This window comes from Phoxinus phoxinus (genome assembly GCF_949152265.1).
Source record: "Phoxinus phoxinus genome assembly, chromosome: 7".
In the NCBI taxonomy this organism is placed as follows: domain Eukaryota; kingdom Metazoa; phylum Chordata; class Actinopteri; order Cypriniformes; family Leuciscidae; genus Phoxinus; species Phoxinus phoxinus.
The window spans coordinates 3,251,290-3,265,835 of NC_136882.1; the positions used below are offsets into that span (position 1 = coordinate 3,251,290).

The window sequence follows — 14,546 nt, forward strand, 5'->3', positions numbered from 1 at the left end:
TGAGTTTTTACGTGGATATGATACGCAGTTTTGCGCATGCATATGATACGCACTTAATTTCGTGATATACACACGCACCCCACACCACTAATCCTACCCAAGCGTATAATACACACGCACCCCACCCTAAACCCAACCATGTGCTATCCATGCGTATACTATGCACGTAAAAACTCATTTTCGCGTATATATTACACGATAAACACACTGCGTGCTATACAGACGCATTTGGTGAGATCGGGTTGGTAAAGAACATGTGTAATTGATAACTTTTTAAAGATGTACTTTTGGAGGGTCAAGACAAGAAATTACATAAGTCATGAATTCATGTTACTTTATAAGTAATTAATGATGAGTTAGTAATGATGTGCCCCCCCAAGTAAAGTCATGACAATATGATACATTAACAAGTCATGTTACTTTATAAGTAATTAATGATGAATTAGTAATAATGTGTACAATCAAGCAGTCATAAGTTATTATCTACAATACCAAATAACATCAAGGAAGGTGATTCTTAGTTTGCACCAGTATATTATCCAAGATAATGTTTGAATATGTATTCACCCGCATGTAAAAAAAAAAAAAAAAGGTAAAATGCACTTTATTTAACAGTCTTTTAAACAGCAGTTCACCTTAAATCAAGGTATTTTAAATATTGCACACACAGAATAGGCTGTTTTCTGGTGGCACATATAATTTGTATTGCTGTCACACACTGTAAAATCTGCAAATTTCAACAAAAGACAACAATCAGTTAGTTTCTCTATCACAGTGTTGAAATAGTTGGCACAGTGTGACTTCTTCATGTGAACAAGTGAAAAACTCTCTTTTCATAAACTCATTACACATTTATCTGTTATACAGTATGGTCACAGAAAATTAAAACCGTGTAGGCCTATTCCACCAAATGAAACATTACTGACATTAACATTTCAGTAGGCTACTAAGCTTATAGAGCTCGATTAACATTCAAGCACTTTAATTAGCAATTTAACGTTATAACTGTAAACTCTCTTTACTAAAACATGGAGTGCACTGAAACGGAATTAATCTCATTTAAACTTTGTAAAGCCGCGATGATCTCCCGCACGACATCCGACATCGCGCCGCGGACATCAGCGCAGGCGAACACATCCGCCAGCGCGGCCGCAATCCAGCCGCGGGTGCGTCGACGCGGTCATTCTTATCAATTCCATGAAACAAATGCATCAAACTAAAACATCGAATTTACTTATACACCAGTTATGATGTCACATCACTTTTCTTACCTGGAAATTTCAACAAAGACAACAATCAGTTAGTTTCTCTATCACAGTGTTGAAATATAGTTGGCAGTGTGACTTCATGTGAACAAGTTAAATGCCCGGGGCACTGCCCCCTAGAGTCAACCGCCAGTATACGCATGTTTAAGTGATGATAACAGACATCTATACTTAATAAATGTGAACCAACCATAGATAGACTGTAAAAAAGAACCAACAATACATAATAACAATAACACATATGAACAACAATACATACGATTAATCTATATGACTACATAAAGGCTTTTAAACAGTTGTTCACCTTAAATCAAGAGGCTTAAGTTTACCTGTATTTTACTTTACATAAAACACAACAACAGATTTAAAGGAACACGCCGATTTTTGGGACTTTAACTTATTCACCGTATCCCCCAGAGTTAGGTAAGTCAATACATGCTAACACTGATTTTAATTGTGAAAATTGCATCTGTTGAATATGTTAGTGTAGGTATTTCACTCTTGATGGCAGAAGTGGAATCACTTAAAATGGAATGAGATTAAATTGTTTTTAATGATGAATGCATCATTGTGTGTTCAATGATAAGGTTACATGTAAATATTGCAAGACATCTAGTGTCATTCACTGATGTTTGTGACAGTTGCTGGTGTCAAATTTATGAACAATTTTACATTGTGCCCTTTTAATACATCTTTCTTCTAATCTAGAGCATGTTTGATTTAGTTTACCACGAAATGTTAATTAATACATTAATTAACAAGCATGTACTAACGTGTAGTTAGGATGGTATATTCATGCAGGAATTCATATGACTCATGTTGTAGTTAAGGTTAGTTCCTCATTAGTACATGTCTTAACTCATCATTAGTTCATAGTAAAGTAATTATTAATTCAGGTATTAGTACATGCTTATTCATGTACTGTTATTGTAAAGTGTTACCGAATAAGTAATCAGGTATATACACTCTCTCCTAAAGTTATGCTATACTGCGTGCAAAACAATAAGCATTAAGTGCCAACCATCAATCATAGTGATTTTGAACTGAAAGCTGATCAAAAATATATTTGTTGAGTGTCCTGATAATTTAAATTCCCTTACAAAAAGTTTTCATTAGGGGAAAAAATACCTTTATGCAGTTTATCAATTGACTTATTGTGATATGTTATGCCCTAAATTTCATGATTAACTAACTGTATTTTTGTATGTATATTTTTGAAATGCATTTTCTGTAAAGCTGCTTTGAAACAATGTGTATTGTGAAAAGCGCTATACAAATAAACTTGAATTGAATTTAATTGAACTTATTTTAAAATGGCCTCCTCACAGATCCACTGAAAAGCATCATTACATGGATAATCAGCCAATCCTGGCCCACGATTTAAAGCACAATCTTCATCTCCAACTGCACTATTTGGCTCTCCAGACGACCAGAACCTGAAATTAAAGATCAACATTTGCTTTCTGTGTGATAATCATTTCTTAGACAATAATCAGTTTAATTCAGTGATTTCTCACCCGGAGTTCAGTGTGCTGCCATCAACCCATTTCCATGTGCCCTCCACATCACGGTCAGTCACACCAACCCAGACGTTAACATCAGAAGATATTTTCCTTACAAAACCCTGAAAAAAATGAAACAATAACACATTTAGATCTTAAAGAGAATTAACAATTTTCTTCCTATAAACTGTCATCCAGTCAGAAAACGAGTTGACTCACTTGTTCTTCTGTGTTGTTTATGATGATCAGATCGGCTCCTCTCTCTGTACAGTATCTTCTGCTCTCAGTCCAGCTCTTCTTCTCAGAGGAAAGGAAGTAAAGACTGGAATTATAGTAAATCCATCTGTCTGTAAACACAACCAGTTTAGGTTTAAGCACTTGATTCCCATCACACGGACCTACAAACTTATTTTTAACCGGTTTCACCTAAATAATTAGTAATGTATCCTGTAAAAATGAAAGTTTTTAATATACTTTATGATTACCCTTTACACGAAGACTTTCTGACAGTTCATTTTTCTCCATGTTTAACTGGTCTCTGTGTTTAATCAGCTCAAGGTTAATTGATGAAAATCCATCCCTCTCTTTTGTCAATTGCATGTTCCTGGTAAGTAGCTCATCTCTCGCTTCTGTGAGGTTGAAGATCTTGGTCAGTAGCAGTAGCTTGGTCTCTTCAGTGTAGTTTGTGCTCTCTGTCTTGATGTGGACACACAGCACTATGACCGCGGTCAGCAGAACAACACACAGCAGAACCAAACACACGAGAGCTGCTCTGGAGCTTCTGTTCCTCACAGTATCACTCCCTGAACACCACAGATATGAAGATCATTGCTAATTGCTCATGTGACTCAAATGTGTGTGTTATAATGAAATGAATCTCAGTACCTGTGTGTTGAGGTGTTTGTGAGTTCTCTGTTTCTGTCTTGACATCAGAACCTTTTATAGGATCCGCATTAGCATATATATTCATCTCTTCTTCATCTTTTCTGTCCATGCCATCTTTCCTGGGAATGTTCATATTGCCATAAGACATATTCAGTCTGCCGGACTTGTTGTTTTCGTCAACGATGACGATAACGCAATTATTTCGTTGACGCACCTTTTTTTTATGACGATAACGTTACGATGACTAGCTAAAAATGGCTCTAAGGTGACTAAAACATGACGAGACGTTTTCGAGTTTTCGTTGACGAGACGAGATGGAACGAAAATGATTAATAAGTCTGACGTTCACAATGTAATTTCTGCCTATTTTGCGTGAAATCGGTCTGTTTTGAGCTAAAAAAAAGTATCAGCAATGCCGCATTCTAATCGTTGTTGTACGATGTACGATCAATAATGAAAAAAATCCCATAATGTACGATAATTTCAGAATTGCCCGCAAATCTGAATCTCTCGGAATCTAGATAGAGCGAGCAAGAGCGCGCATGTGTAGCGCGCGCACAGCCAGAGAAAGGGAGCGAGACCTTGCGTGTGTGTGCTAGTGTGCGTGTGTGTGCTAGTGTGCCTCACGAAGCGCATGTAAGGACCCAACCAATCGAATTATTCAGAAAGTCTAGTTTATTATGCAAAGGTTTTAAGGTTAACTGTTGTTTTATGAATTGCAACTTGCTGCAACCTGTCAAACCTAAGCCCATTTCCAATACTTTTTAACCTAAATTAATTTATTAAAGACTACTTTTTTTTCTTTCTTTTTTTTTTACTAAAATTGACTAAAACCTTTTTGTGTTTTCGTCGACTAAAACTTGACTAAAACTATCAAGTTTATAAGTGACTAAAATGTGACTAAAACTAAAAAGCATTTTCGTCAAAAAGACTAAGACTAAAACTAAAAGGGCTGCCAAAAACAACACTGTGCCGGAGTTAGATGTGAGATTATTAGAAGTTGTTTCTTCAAGTGGATTGCATGCTCTGAACTTCTGCTTTTGAGCTTTTGCTTTCAGCAGACTCAACGCCTGTGGTCAAGATCATGTGATATCCAGTTGGGGGGCTAAAACACACCTCTTTGATGACTATTGACAAAAAAAAAAAAATTCTCAGTAAAAACGATTTATTTGTACTTAAAGGGTTAGTTCACCCAAAAATGAAAATAATGTCATTAATGACTCACCCTCATGTCGTTCTAAGCCCGTAAGACCTCCGTTCATCTTCGGAACAGTTTAAGATATTTTAGATTTAGTCCGAGAGCTTTCTGTCCGTCCATTGAAGCTGTATATACAGTATACGGTCCATGTCCATAAAGTTAATAAAAACATCATCACAGTAGTCCATGTGACATCAGTGGGTTAGTTAGAAGTTTTTGAAGCATCGAAAATACTTTTTGGTCCAAAAATAACACAAAATAAGACTTTATTACGCATTGTATTCTCTCCCGGGTCTGTTGTCAATCCTTCACAGTTACGCTGATGGCGTAAGACGCTGATGACGTGTTATCCGGTGCGCCCGAGCTTCATTTATAGACTGAGGGAAACGCACGCTGTAAAAGTGTCTCATCCGCGACATGCACATTTACGCACCATTAAAAAAATGATATCCACGCAAACAATGTAGAATAGCTTGAATATAGCGTGCGTCTCCCTCAGACGGTAAACGAAGCTCGGGCGCACCAGATAACACGTCATCAACGTCTTCCGTCAGCAGCGTCACTGCGGAGTCCTGAACGCAGATTCACAACAGACCCGGGAGAGAATATGTCACGGGGTGACAAATAATCCCCGGAACTAATCCCATCAGAGAAGTGTTCCCGCCGGGACACTTTTAGTGTAACACTGTCCCCGGGCTTGTGTGTGTGTCTGTCGTCATGACAACTAAATGGCAGATTGGCAACAGGTGCGGGGACTTCACTTTGAGTGCCTGATTGAGGTGGCGCCAGTGTTTGGAGAGGATAAAACACAAGAGAAAGAGAAGGCTGTGTGTTCTCCCTCCGCGTTGTGTGGTTGTTTCTTTGTCTTCCCCCGGCGATCTGGTGTGGTTCTCTCCTGTTGGGAAATGTTTGTGGAGTGTTGCAGCTGAAGGACCATCGTGAAAGAAGCGGAGTGTTGCTTGTGGGATCCGAGGGCAGTTTTGAAGAGTGGAATTCGTCGTCTGGACTGGGAAAGAGTGAGATGAGTGATTGACAAATTGAATCTCATAAACGCATGTTTTCTACACTAAATTGGATACTGGTTTGAAGTGCTTGGATCACGTTGTATACATCGCACTGAGTGAAATAGACTGATTCCTTGTCGATCTCTAGCCTCCCCCTCGTCCATTGAAACCAGCGAAGTGAAGCCGCTTGTAGTGGTGAGGAAATTATTCACCGCATCTGTCCCAACTCTGACTATCATCGGCTCTTCAGATCGAGACCTTTATCGCCGTGCACTCCCCATGTGTTATGCTGGTCTACCGTCCATCATAAGAGTCTAGCAAGATCGATTGCAGTCACCTGTTGGATGTCAGAAGGAAAAGCCCCCGTGTGCACACTACACGTGAGAACTGTTTACCTCTGCTTGAAGTTTATGCTGTCTGTCCCAGTGAGAGCCCTGCTCAGCTTATGACTTTGTCTCCTGCCACCCCTGTGAGAGCTGTTCACCTCTATTCGAAGTGTTGATTCCGTCTGTTCCAGTGAACGTCGCTCAGCTTGTGACCTTGTCCCCTGCAACACACGTGAGAACTGTTTACCTCTGCTTGAAGTTTGTGTGCTGTCTGCTCCAGTGAAAGCCCTGCTCAGCTTATGACTCTGTCTCCTACCACCAATGTGAGAGCTGTTCACCTCTATTTGAAGTGTTGATTCCGTCTGTTCCAGCGAACGTCGCTCAGCTTGTGACTTTGTCCCCTGCAACACACGTGAGAACTGTTTACCTCTGCTTGAAGTTTGTGTGCTGTCTGCCCCAGTGAAAGCCCTGCTCAGCTTATGACTCTGTCTCCTACCACCAACGTGAGAGCTGTTCACCTCTATTTGAAGCGTTGACTCCGTCTGTTCCAGTGAACGCCCGCTCAGCTTGTGACTTTGTCCCCTGCAACACACGTGAGAACTGTTTACCTCTGCTTGAAGTTTGAATGCTGTCTGTCCCAGTGAAAGGCCTGTTCAGCTATTGACTCTGTCTCCTGCCACCCATGTGAGAGCTATTCACCTCTATTTGAAGTGTTGATTCTGTCTGTGCCAGCCAAAGCCCCGCTCCGCTTGCGACTTGAGTCTGCTGTAGCCCTGAAACCCACCTGTATGGTGCGAAGTGCCCACCCTTTACAACTCCTGTGAGCCCTGATCCACCTACTCCCCTGCGATACTCACCTGTGATACTCACCTGTTCAGTGAGTTGGCACCAGAGCCAGAATGAAGTAAGCCTGACTCATTTACTTACCTGCGATACCCACCTGTTTAGTACCTACCACTGGGAGTTGGCACCAGTGCCAGAAGGAAGTAAGCCTGACCCCCCACTCACCTGTGATACCCACCTGTTCAGTATCTACCACTGTGAGTTGGCACCAGCGCCAGAAGGAAGTAAGCTTGACTCAATTACTCACCTGCGACACCCACCTGTTCAGTACCTACCACTGCGAGTTGGCACCAGCGCCAGAAGGAAGTGAGCCTGACCCCCCACTTGCCTTGGATTCCTGGGAAGAGGAAGGAAGAGGAATTTTAGATTAGGATTTTCAAATTGTTTTTATATTTAATAAAGCCTGTCATTCTTTTTATTCCTGCCTCCTGCCTCCTCCTTTGACACGCTCCTCAGGGTGATCCTGGTCTAGGGGTGGGTGCAGTCTGGCTTGGCCCACCTCGACCTGTGACAAATACAATGCTGAATCAAGTCTTATTTTGTGTTATTTTTGGACCAAAAAGTATTTTCGATGCTTCAAAAACTTCTAACTAACCCACTGATGTCACATGGACTACTTTGATGATGTTTATATTACCTTTATGGACATGGACCGTATACTGTATATACAGCTTCAATGGAGGGACAGAAATCTCTCGGACTAAATCTAAAATATCTTAAACTGTGTTCCGAAGATGAACGGAGGTCTTACGGGCTGAGAACGACATGAGGGTGAGTCATTAATGACATTATTTTTATTTTTTGGGTAAACTAACCCTTTAATAAATGTGAACCAACCATAGATAGACTGTAAAAAAGAACCAACAATACATAAGAGTATTTTAATCTATATGACTACATAAACAGCAGTTCACCTTAAATTAAGGCCTTTTAAACAGTTGTTCACCTTAAATCAAGAGGCTTAAGTTTACCTGTATTTTACTTTACATAAAACACAACAACAGATTTAAAGGAACACGCCGATTTTTGGGACTATAACTTATTCACCGTATCCCCCAGAGTTAGGTAAGTAAATACATGCTAACACTGATTTTAATTGTGAAAATTGCATCTGTTGAATATGTTAGTGTAGGTATTTCACTCTTGATGGCAGAAGTGGAATCACTTAAAATGGAATGAGATTAAATTGTTTTTAATGATGAATGCATCATTGTGTGTTCAATGATAAGGTTACATGTAAATATTGCAAGACATCTAGTGTCATTCACTGATGTTTGTGACAGTTGCTGGTGTCAAATTTATGAACAATTTTACATTGTGCCCTTTTAATACATCTTTCTTCTAATCTAGAGCATGTTTGATTTAGTTTACCACGAAATGTTAATTAATACATTAATTAACAAGCATGTACTAACGTGTAGTTAAGATGGTATATTCATGCAGGAATTCATATGACTCATGTTGTAGTTAAGGTTAGTTCCTCATTAGTACATGTCTTAACTCATCATTAGTTCATAGTAAAGTAATTATTAATTCAGGTATTAGTACATGCTTATTCATGTACTGTTATTGTAAAGTGTTACCGAATAAGTAATCAGGTATATACACTCTCTCCTAAAGTTATGCTATACTGCGTGCAAAACAATAAGCATTAAGTGCCAACCATCAATCATAGTGATTTTGAACTGAAAGCTGATCAAAAATATATTTGTTGAGTGTCCTGATAATTTAAATTCCCTTACAAAAAGTTTTCATTAGGGGAAAAAATACCTTTATGCAGTTTATCAATTGACTTATTTTAAAATGGCCTCCTCACAGATCCACTGAAAAGCATCATTACATGGATAATCAGCCAATCCTGGCCCATAATTTAAAGCACAATCTTCATCTCCACCTGCACTATTTGGCTCTCCAGACGCCCAGAACCTGAAATTAAAGATCAACATTTGCTTTCTGTGTGAGAATCATTTCTTAGACAATAATCAGTTTAATTCAGTGATTTCTCACCCGGAGTTCAGTGTGCTGCCATCAACCCATTTCCATGTGCCCTCCACATCACGGTCAGTCAGACCAATCCAGACGTTAACATCAGAAGATATTTTCCTTACAAAACCCTGAAAAAAAAAGAAACAATAACACATTTAGATCTTAAAGAGAATTAACAATTTTCTTCCTATAAACTGTCATCCAGTCAGAAAACGAGTTGACTCACTTGTTCCCTTTCGAGGGAACTCGCGATGCGTCGATGACGCTTTGGGAACGCTTGCGTGATTACGTCTGAGCACGTATGTCAACTAGTCCAATGGAAAGAATGAGCGTCACGGGCGGGTGACGTCATGACCAGGAAGAGATATAAGCACATCCGGTGCGTTACTCGCGTTAGCTTTCGTGTCTCAGCAAAGCGCTCTATGTCAAAACTGTCTGTATTATTTACTGTTGTCTGTCACTTTATATATATATCATGGCGAAACAGCTATTCAAGTCTTGTGCTTCTCCCTGCCCTCGTTTTCTTACGGGTGGGGATACTCATGAGCTTTGTGTAGTTTGTTTGGGAGTGGAGCATGCTATGTCAGCCTTCGAGGGGGCTGACTGTTTGCATTGTGAGCGTCTCCCGCTCCGCATGCTCCGCTCTCGCTTGTCCACATTTGAGGATGATGGACAAGCTCGCGAACCTCAGGGCGCTGGACCCGCTGCTGCCGAGGCAGCACGGAGAAAGCACACCTGGGGTTCGCAAATGGATCTCTCGGCGGGGTTGGAGACGGGCTCTGCCTTATCTCCGCCTTTACCCGGGGGATCCATCGCTCGCTTGCCGGTGTCGGAAGCCCGCCCAGCGGCTTCTTCCGCCCGGGAAGCGAGCCCAATGCTTCAGTGCTCTAGTTCTGAGGAGGTAGAAGTACTGAGCATTGAACAAAGTGACACATTAAGCACACGTAGGGGGGAGGATTCGCCATCTATTTCCCCCGCATATGAGGAGTTAGTGGATGTTATATCTCGTGCTGTAGATAAATTGAATATTGACTGGCCAGCAGAGAAAAAAGATACTCGTCCTAAGAGCAAGTTAGACGAGCGATTTTTATCTTCAGATATATCATCTCCATCACGGGCCCTTCCATTTTTTCCTGATCTTCATAGTGAGCTAAGTAGATCATGGGATAAACCATATTCATCTCGTCTTTTTAGTCCCCATGTTAAAACATACTCTGAGATTAAGGGACTGAAGGAACATGGTTATGGGTCGATGCCCCCAGCGGAACAGACGCTTGCGAGCTATCTGTCTCCTGGATCAGCATCGTCCCTGAAGGCTCCCGTGTTGCCCAATAAGCCGTTAAAAACGACATCGAACTTAGTGGGCAAGGCATATACGGCAGCAGGTCAAGCTGGAGCCTGTCTGCACACGATGGCAGTGCTCCAAGCCTACCAGGCAGATCTGTTGGGGGATATTGATAAGAGTGAGGGGGTTAGTGCTGACGATATTCGAGAACTTCGTCGGGCTACAGATCTTTCTCTCAGGGCTACGAAGGAGACCGCTCGTGCTATTGGGCGGTCTATGGCAGCCCTCGTAGCTACTGAGAGACATCTTTGGTTGAATTTAGCCGATTTAAAAGATAAAGATCGTGCATTTCTGTTAGATGCCCCAATGTCTCCCTCTGGTCTTTTCGGTGACTCGGTGAACGCTGTGGTTGATAGGTTTCAAGAAACGAAGAAACAGTCAGAGGCTTTTAAAAAATTCCTCCCTCGCCGAGTCCATCCCCCTGGGGATGCTGGGCGTGAGCATCCCCAGCCAAGCTCCTCGCACCGTGTGCAACAAAAAGTGAGTGTTGCGTCTCGTGCTCCTCCTAATAAATCTTGGGGGCCGAGCCAACACTCTCAGCCGAAGTCGTCTAAGTCTAAGCCGGATCTGAGGACCGTTCTTATGGCGAAGAAGGCTTCGGCTCAAAAGAGGTCCTGACGCCACGGGCGTCAGACCGTTGAGGACAGCCCCACCCGGGGTGGAGCGGTGTTCACCTCATTATACGGTGCCCGTTCCACCTCGGGGTCCACAGGGGACCGTTCTGCCAACCCCGCCACCCTTGGTGCCTCGGGGCGCAGCGGTCTCCAGCGAGCTCTTGACTCAGTGTCAACTCGACATTGCGTCGGACTCGCTCCCTCTGAGGGGGGTTCAAAAACAGTCAGTTCGGTTGTTTCCTGCCAGTATGCTTCAGGTCACCGAAGTGGCTGTTCCAGTAATACCAGAGGCCAGTCTCGAGAGACTGGTACCCTTAGTAGATTTTCTGACAGAGTGGAAGAATCTGCCGAATATATCTCCTTGGGTCCTGCAGATAATAGAGAAAGGTTACAGAATCCAGTTTTGTTCTCCTCCACCTCGTTACAACGGGGTGTTACTCACGCTAGTACATCCCGAGCAGGCTCTGGTAATGGAGCAAGAAGTAGAGTCTCTGTTAGCGAAGGGAGCTATAGAGCAGGTGTACTCGCCCGACATAGAATCAGGGTTTTACAGCCGCTACTTTATCGTTCCAAAAAAGGATGGGGGGTTGCGTCCCATTTTAGATCTTCGTTTGTTGAATCGTGCAGTCATGAAACTCAAATTCAAGATGCTCACTCTCAAGCAGATCGTGACGCAAATCAGATCCGAGGACTGGTTCGTCACGATAGATTTAAAGGACGCTTACTTCCATGTCTCCATCCTCCCTCAACACAGGAAGTTCCTGAGGTTTTCTTTCAGGGGCAAAGAATACCAATATCGGGTGCTTCCATTCGGTCTAGCTCTATCACCCCGCACGTTCACGAAATGCGTAGATGCAGCTCTGGCCCCGCTCAGGTTGCAGGGCATACGCATTCTGAATTATATCGACGACTGGTTGATTCTGGCGGAATCGGAACAGTTAGCGGTTCGGCATCGAGATGTCGTTCTCGCTCACATGAAAAAATTGGGGTTGAGACTCAATACCAAGAAAAGTGTGCTGTCTCCATTACAGAGAACCACTTTCCTTGGTGTGGTATGGGATTCAGTCACGATGCGGGCCACACTATCGCCCGTTCGTGTAGCTGCTATCCTCGTAGCCACGAAAGGGTTGAAGCTAGGCCAGTCACGCACTGTGAAACAGTTCGAGAGACTGTTGGGTCTCTTGGCAGCGGCGTCCAATGTGATACCCTTTGGCCTGCTGTACATGAGACCCTTGCAGTGGTGGCTCAGAACCAGGGGGTTCTCCCCGAGGGGAAACCCACTTCGGATGATCAAGATCACACGGCGGTGCCTCCGTGCCTTGGTCATATGGAGGAAACACTGGTTCCTATCCCAGGGTCCGGTGCTGGGAGCTCTTTGCCATCGAGTTGCGATCTCGACAGATGCTTCCCTCACCGGCTGGGGAGCGGTAATGGAAGGCCGCTCAGCTCAGGGTCTGTGGAGGAGTCATCATCTCTCTTGGCACATAAATTGCCTGGAGATGATGGCTGTCTTCAATGCGTTGAAATATTTCCTTCCAGACCTGAGGGGCCATCATGTGCTCGTCCGTACAGACAATACATCGGTGGTCTCTTATGTAAATCGTCAGGGGGGTCTGCGTTCGCGTCCACTCTGCAAACTGGCGCACCAGATTCTCCTGTGGTCCCTGGGGAAGATACTCTCTCTGAGGGCAGTGTATATCCCTGGGTGCCAGAATATCGGAGCAGACATCCTGTCGAGGCAGGTGCTGAGGCCAGGGGATTGGAGACTCCACCCCGAGGCGGTGGAGCAGATATGGGAATTTTTCGGCCAAGCGGAAGTGGATCTGTTTGCGTCTCAGTACACGACGCACTGTCCACTATGGTTCTCCCTCACTCATCCAGCCCCTCTGGGGCTGGACGCTATGGTACAGGCGTGGCCGAGGCTACGTCTGTACGCCTTTCCCCCTGTTGTTCTGCTCCCAGGAGTTCTGGAGAGAGTCCGCCAGGACGGAATAAGTCTACTTCTGGTAGCACCACGCTGGCCGAGTCGGATTTGGTTTGCGGACCTTATTCGTCTCCTCGACGGCCCTCCCTTGGAGATTCCTATCAGGAGGGACCTTCTGTCTCAGGCAGGGGGCACAATATATCACCCCCGACCAGAGATTTGGAATTTATGGGTTTGGCCTCTGAGGGGGCCCAACTTATAGAGAGTGGTCTTTCAACTGAGGTTGTGGAGACCATTCTTAGCTCCAGAGCTCCAGCCACGAGGAAATTGTATGCACTTAAGTGGAAAGTTTTCACTTCTTGGTGTCACCAGCATCAGCGGGATCCAGTCAACTGTTCAGTTAACACAGTACTTGAATTTCTCCAGGATCGCTTTTCATCAGGTTTATGTCCATCTACCTTAAAGGTCTACGTGGCGGCCATTGCGGCTTTCCACGCCCCGGTGGGTAATACATCTTTGGGTCGAGACCCCCTGATTATTCGTTTCCTTCGTGGCACCTTGAGGCTGAGGCCTGCAACACGTACTAGGGTGCCGGCTTGGGATTTGGCAATAGTTTTGGAAGGCCTTTCAGGGGCTCCCTTCGAACCCCTTGAGTCGGTTTCAGAGAAATTTCTGACATTCAAGACCATCTTTCTTCTGGCTATTTCGTCCCTAAAAAGAGTCGGAGACCTTCAGGCCCTTTCGGTTTCTCCCACCTGTCTCGAGTTTGCTCCTGGGATGGTCAAGGCATTCCTTTACCCTACACAGGGTTATGTACCTAAGGTGCCAACCAATATTCCGAGGCCTATTGTACTGCAGGCGTTCTATCCTCCTCCGTTTGCCTCTTCGGACCAGGAAAAACTGAATCTCTTGTGCCCAGTGCGAGCACTGGACACTTATGTCCACAGGGCTGCCCCGTGGAGAAGATCAGATCAGTTATTTGTCTGCTTTGGATCACCTAAGAAGGGTCTTCCAGCTTCTAAACAGACAATTAGCAAGTGGATAGTCGAGGCTATTTCTCTTGCTTATGAGTCCTCTGGCCAGCCATGTCCTCTGGTGGTCAGAGCTCATTCGACTAGGAGTATGGCGGCCTCTAAAGCCTTATTATCGGGGGTTTCCCTTCAGGAGGTTTGTGATGCGGCAGGCTGGTCCTCACCGCTCACATTTGTGAGGTTTTATAGCCTGGACCTGGACGCTGCCCCAGGGTCCCAGGTGCTTTTATCTTAGTTTGCCGACAGTTTTGTCTGCTGGCATTTTGTAAGTATGGCGTATTGGGTATTCTCGTTCCCAAAGCGTCATCGACGCATCGCGAGTTCCCTCGAAAGGGAACGTCTCAGGTTACTATTGTAACCCTAGTTCCCTGAGAAGGGAACGAGACGATGCGTCGCCCTGCCATACTTCCTGCATCCCTGCGATCGACTTTGCTTCGACTCTTTCAAGCTAACGCGAGTAACGCACCGGATGTGCTTATATCTCTTCCTGGTCATGACGTCACCCGCCCGTGACGCTCATTCTTTCCATTGGACTAGTTGACATACGTGCTCAGACGTAATCACGCAAGCGTTCCCAAAGCGTCATCGACGCATCGTCTCGTTCCCTTCTCAGGGAACTAGGG

General features: G+C 44.0%; 1 protein-coding gene across 1 annotated transcript; it reads right to left on the reverse strand.

The window, feature by feature from the left end:
* Positions 1-401: 401 nt before the first annotated feature.
* On the reverse strand, positions 402-4,225 carry LOC307001949 (uncharacterized protein). Its single transcript, XM_079619051.1, has 5 exons — positions 3,653-4,225; positions 3,253-3,570; positions 2,987-3,114; positions 2,783-2,889; positions 402-2,701 (listed from the first exon to the last, which is right to left on the reverse strand). The coding sequence occupies exons 1-5, from the start codon at positions 3,798-3,800 to the stop codon at positions 2,569-2,571; spliced, it is 834 nt and encodes a 277-aa protein (XP_079475177.1). The 5' UTR covers positions 3,801-4,225; the 3' UTR covers positions 402-2,568.
* Positions 4,226-14,546: the final 10,321 nt, after the last annotated feature.

Excerpts from the sequence above, each read along its gene's own strand:
- LOC307001949 (XM_079619051.1), bottom strand. The coding sequence starts at position 3,800 with ATGTCTTATGGCAATATGAACATTCCCAGGAAAGATGGCATGGACAGA. Across the intron at positions 3,571-3,652 it reads ACAAACACCTCAACACACAG|GGAGTGATACTGTGAGGAAC; the intron begins GTACTGAGATTC and ends TGTGGTGTTCAG. Across the intron at positions 2,890-2,986 it reads TAAACAACACAGAAGAACAA|GGTTTTGTAAGGAAAATATC; the intron begins GTGAGTCAACTC and ends CATTTTTTTCAG.